Source organism: Benincasa hispida, chromosome 11, assembly GCF_009727055.1.
Source record: "Benincasa hispida cultivar B227 chromosome 11, ASM972705v1, whole genome shotgun sequence".
Classification (NCBI taxonomy): domain Eukaryota; kingdom Viridiplantae; phylum Streptophyta; class Magnoliopsida; order Cucurbitales; family Cucurbitaceae; genus Benincasa; species Benincasa hispida.
The window spans coordinates 57,958,370-57,964,372 of record NC_052359.1 but is presented as its reverse complement, the minus strand read 5'-3'; the positions used below and the strand labels follow the sequence as shown (position 1 = coordinate 57,964,372).

At 33.5% G+C, this 6,003-nt stretch overlaps 1 protein-coding gene across 1 annotated transcript; it reads left to right on the top strand.

Moving 5' to 3' along the window:
* The first annotated feature begins 2,159 nt into the window (after positions 1–2,159).
* LOC120090043 (UDP-glycosyltransferase 73C6-like) lies at positions 2,160–4,196 on the top strand. Its single transcript, XM_039047532.1, has one exon. The coding sequence runs from the start codon at positions 2,562–2,564 to the stop codon at positions 4,023–4,025; it is 1,464 nt and encodes a 487-aa protein (XP_038903460.1). The 5' UTR covers positions 2,160–2,561; the 3' UTR covers positions 4,026–4,196.
* Positions 4,197–6,003: the final 1,807 nt, after the last annotated feature.

The window sequence follows — 6,003 nt, the reverse complement described above, 5'->3', positions numbered from 1 at the left end:
CCCTATTTGTTGTATTGCCAATGAAGCGTAACTCTAGAATCTAAAATGAGGGGTTACACTTACAAAAAAATGTTAAGCTAGTTAACAATTTCTAGACCGAACAATGGTGACTGATATTTACAGGAACAAAGAGTTGTTCTGTATATTGGCTGAGATGGTCTCATTCAATGAAGGAGAACCTGATCACCCTACGGTGACTTGTACCCTGCCTCACTGAAACATCATGACTTCTGCAACATTCAATATGTTTGTCGTCTACAAAATAACTAGCGATAATTACATCTCATGGAAAAACACAATCAATATAGTTCTGATCATCGATGATCTGATATTTGTCCTGGTGGAGGAATGTCCCTAGTCCCAGCTCAAAATGCTGCTCAAGACGTTCGGGAGGCATATAAGTGTTGGATACAGGCAAATGAAAAGGCCCGAGCATATATCTTGGCAAACTTTTCTGAAGTCTTGGCCAAGAAGCATGAGCCCATGCTCAATGCTCGTGAGATCTTGGACTCCCTGCAGAGAATGTTCGAACAACCATCCTCACAACTCAAGCATGACGCTCTTAATTTCATCTTCAATGCTTGTATGTAAGAAAGGGAATCTATTCGAGAACATGTTCTCAACATGATGGTCCACTTTAATGTGGCTGAGATGAATGAGTCGTCATGATGGTATGTTTGATCGAGGAAGAGGAATACTTAACGTGGCCTTTTCTAAATCACACATACCAACTATCACCAAATTTTGTTTCGGGTCAGACTGAGTTTTCAATTTGTTTTGGGCCTCATTTTCGTTTAGCTATTTTTCAGCCCATTTAACAGATGGTAATTCTCAATATCCTTTCTTCTAGAGATTTTGATTGTGGAAGCTTGTTGGGACTCTATTTATCTTTGATCGAGTATTCTGTTCGAAATGTGGACCATGTTTGTTTTTAATTTGATGCTTGATGAAAGTTATTTTTCAAAAAAAGAAAAGAAGTGAATTAATTTCCAAGGAAAAATTGTAATGGTTGATAGTATAAAATGGAGATATCTAGTATAAATCAGAACAGAAGACGGCAGCCGAACAAGACTCATCTTTTCTTTATCAATCATGGATTTACCTAAAGGACAACAAAAAAGATCTAGAATACTCCACCAATTCTATTTCATTAGACAATCCATACGAGAAAATAATCATTTTTTCCCAAAATAAACTAATAAAATAAGATGCCTCCTTTTTTTTATAGCTTTCCAAGATCCGATGGAAAGTTTCAATAGTAATAATTGAAGGGATGGAGTTTCTTAAAACATTTTTTTTTTAAATTTAAACTATTTATTGGACTCAAATTAAATTAGAATTCTGATGAAATATTAAAATGGATGTGAAAATAAGATCGTGAAACATGAAAATGGTGGAAAAGATTATTACATTGAAAACAATGGAAGAGATTATAAAGTCTTCAATCTAAATATGGATTTAGAATTACCATCCATCACAAACTAATTACATTCAAAGCATTCAAAAAATCTTTAATTAAACAGTTTTAGCTAAATAATTTTAATTTTTTATTTTATATATATCACATACATTCAATGATCAATTGAAAAAATAAATTATTTACAAAATAAATAAACACCTAAAAAACGGAGATGAAAATGTCAGAGATAGGAAAATGTATGAAGTAATTACTTGAAATGTAAAAATGGAAAAGTTTCGGAGAAAATTGAGTGTTTCCAAGATTTCGAAAAATAGTTATAATCGGATGAAAGTAGAAGAGGTATGGAGAGGGTATTTAAAATTTGATAGTTGGAAAATATTAAGGGTTCCTTTTATAAAAAGAAAAATGTCAAATTAGTCGACAAAAATAGAGTGAGGATGATGGGTCAAGATATTCATAACAGTCTCTGTAAAGATATTGAATTAAATACGTGAGATGGGGAAATCAAACCACTAACATTGAGTTTGATAGTATAAATATTATTTTAATTCAACTATGTACATTTTGCATAAAAATATATCTTGAAGTAGAGGAATTCAATTTTAAAAAATAATACTCTATTTTTGTTATTAGTTTCCAACCAACCCTCTTTTTGGCAATATTTTTTAAACAACTCTAATCACCTAATCGTAACTTAAGTTAATATTATAGTGGTAGAATTTAAGATCTATTTATTAATAGAAAAATTATTTCAAATGGTAAAACGGTTGAAAATATTTCCAAGATATAACAAAATTTTAGAATTATCAATGATAGACATTGATAGACTTCTATCGATGTCTATCAATGTTATTAATAGACATTGCAGTCTATTAGTAACAATAATTAGTATCTCTCAATAGTTCTAAAATTTTGTTATATTTTATAAATATTTTGATTTATTTTTTTATATTTGATAACAACCCTATTTAATATCTATTAATCTAATTACTAATATTAGATTAGTTTTATTCTATTATCCATCTGAGCTTTTGAGGGAGTGGAGGAATCTTATTTAGTCGTTGGTTTCGTTTCTTCGACAAAACCCAAATCAGAGAACCAAAAGCCACCGCCGTCTCTTTCCTCAGCACCTTCACTGCACATGGCTTCCCCACACTTTCTTCTCTTCCCATTCATGGCACAAGGCCATGTCATCCCCATGATTGACCTCGCCAAGCTTCTAGCCCACCGTGGCGCTATTGTCACCATCGTCGTCACGCCCAGTAATGCTGCTCGTAAGCACTCTGTTCTTGCTCGCGCCATTGATTCCGGCTTACAGATCCGTATGCTCCAACTTGAGTTCCCATGGAAAGAAGGCGGTCTCCCGGAAGGGTGTGATAATTTCGACTTGCTACCTTCATTGGGTTCCGCTTCAAAATTCTTCAGAGCCACATTTCTCCTTTACCAACCTTCGGAAAATCTCTTCCACCAACTCAAACCTCGCCCCACCTGCATAATCTCCGATATGAATCTTCCTTGGACTTTCCAGCTTTCTCAGAAATTTCAAATCCCCAGGCTCGTTTACTATACTTTCAGCTGCTTCTTTCTCCTCTGTTTGCAGTGTTTAATAACCAACCCTGCTCTTACCAACTCTGCCTCTGACCCTGTAATTTTCTCTGACTTACCTGATTCTGTCGAGTTTCGCAAATCAGAGTTACCCAAAGCCACCGATGAAGACTTGACAAAATTTACATTTGAAATGCTCCAGGCCGATGTACAATCATACGGCGTCGTTTTCAACACATTTGAGGAGGTGGAACATAAGTATATAACAGAGTATAGAAAAACCAGAGAAAAATCGCCGGAAAAAGTGTGGAGTGTCGGCCCTGTTTCGCTTTGCAACGATGACAAACACGATTTAGCCGAAAGAGGTAACAAATCCTCAATCAATCAACACGAATGCATCAAATGGCTTGATGGGCAGCAACCATTTTCCGTGGTCTACGTTTCTTTAGGAAGTCTCTGTAATTTGGGAACAGTCCAACTCATAGAGCTGGGATTGGGATTGGAGGCATCGAACAAACCATTCATTTGGTCGATAAGAAAAGCAAATCTCACCAAAGAGCTACTGAAATGGTTAGAGGAGTACGATTTGGAAGGGAAAACCAAGGGCAGAGGCTTGGTGATTCGTGGATGGGCTCCGCAAGTTCTGATACTAACCCACTCTGCAATTGGGTGTTTTTTGACGCATTGCGGCTGGAATTCGAGCATGGAAGGAATTTCTGCGGGGGTGCCAATGATTACTTGGCCGCTTTTTGGGGATCAAGTGTTCAATCATAAGCTAATGGTAGATGTTTTGAAGGTGGGTGTGAGTGTGGGGAAGGAGACACTTGTTCATTGGGGAGAGGAGGATGAGAAAAAGGTGTTGGTGAAGAGAGAAGAAGTGAGAGAAGCCATAGAAATGGTGTTGGAAGGAGATGAGAGAGAAGAGATGAGAGAGAGAAGCAAGAAGCTTGCGGAAATGGCGAAGAGAGCTGTTGAAGAAGGGGGCTCGTCTCATCGGAATATTACGCTGGTGATTGAAGATATTATTGCTCGCGTAAGCTCCGAGAATGGAAGATGTTGATGATTTGATTTATGCTCAAACTGGCAATTCTGTTTTGATTATGACTTTTCGTTTTTGCCAAGCTAGAATTCATTGTTCACATCTTCCATTCTTGCAGATTTATTATCGTTTGGACCATTCCCGATTTACATTCTCAATAAAATATCATTTTAGAGCTAAATTTTCAGTTTTTTTTTTTTTTTTTTTTTTTTTTTTTTTTTTTTTTCGTGTAATTTTGATTTAAAAAATAATGATGTATACATTTTGCTCGCATCACTTGCTCGTCTTCAACTAGTTCAATACCAGAGTGATTTCGTAGGTTATTAGAGTTCTTTCTTTGATATTCTTCATGTGCCCTTTTCTATTCTCTCACTTTCAACTTTTGGCTTTTCATCGACAAATAAATAAGCTCTTTTTACTTAATCCTGTTCATCCTAAAACTGTTTTCAATTGTCGAGCACTTCGTTCATGAGTTGCTATCGCTTTAGCTATGAAAACCAAGCATCTTAGCATTTTGTTTAAGATCTATTTATGTTCATTTTACTATTTTTCCATATTCTCAATCTATTTATTTGTTTATTTTATTTTATTGAGTTGGAAGAGAGTTTCCAATATCTTCTAATTAACGAAAATACTTAATTAATGCCCAAAGCACATGCATCTCCTGCTCAGGCCAAGTAAAAATAGATCACCTCTTCGAATTTTATACGTTAGGATTTAGTTTCTATATAGTTTGTTATGATTTAATTTATGATCTTCATATTATAACAATTTTATATTTTTAATTGTCAAAAAGTTTCCATCAATAATAATTGATGAGATGTAATCAAGGGACAAATGCGTTGAAAATAAAAAAACATAAATATATCACACAACTCCTTAAAAAAATTGTAAAACTATACACTAACAAAACCATCTTTGATTATTTTTTTAAGAGTTCAATAAATATTTAGACACCTAAACATTTAACCTCTTGGTCAAGAGCTATGTCTTAACTCAATAATAGATCCAAAATACCATGTCTAATGGAATACAATTATATATAAGATTAAATTATAAATTTAGTTCACGAGATTTAATGTCTATATAAATTATTGAGATTTTAAATGCGTCTCATAGGTTTATAGATATTAAAAAGTATCTAATAAAACTTTGAATTCTTATTACTCTATGTTTAACATATCTCTAAATTTATAGTTTGTGTCTAGTAGTACTTAATCTATTCGTTTTTTTTTTTTAAGCAATTTACTTATCCACAAGATACAAAATTTAAAGTTAGGGTATAATTAGATATACAAAATTAAAATTTATATTTTATTCAACAATTATTTTTTTAGTTTAAAAAGTATAGTTAATACAAAGGGATGCTTGCAAAAATGGTAATCAGGTTAGGATAATTAAGTCTATAGCCCATACTTTTTATATTTACAAAAATGGCAAAATTCAAGTCCAACCCACGATTATTTAAATAAAATGTCTTAAAATGGCCTCCACTTGATGATCATGCTTTTCACCGCCGAATTTCCCAAAATTTTTGTTTTATTCCCGTTTTGTTACTTTTCCTCTTCCCAATTAATTTGAAGAAAATAGTTTCCAACCAATTAATTTGAAAAAAAAAAAAGTATTACTATTGATACATAAATGTTGAAATATAATACTGATTGACTCACTACAATAATTTTGGGGTTTAATGTAGGTTGGACAAAGTGAAACCGAATGTATAATGTCGGTTAAAAAAAAAAAAGTAAATCTTTAATGTCGGTTTTAAACCGACATTGAAGATAGGCTACAATGTTGATTTAAAACCAACATTAAAGATCCCCATTTATTTATTTAACTTTAGTAAAAAATCTCTCTTTCATTTCACAATATTTCTTCTCTCTCCTTTCTCACTTCTCTCTTACAAACCCTCTTTTTCCCTTGAGCGTACCAATCATCTCTGGTGTTTGTTGGTTGTCGTCGTATCATTCGCATGCAGATCCAACGTTCGTGGGTTGTC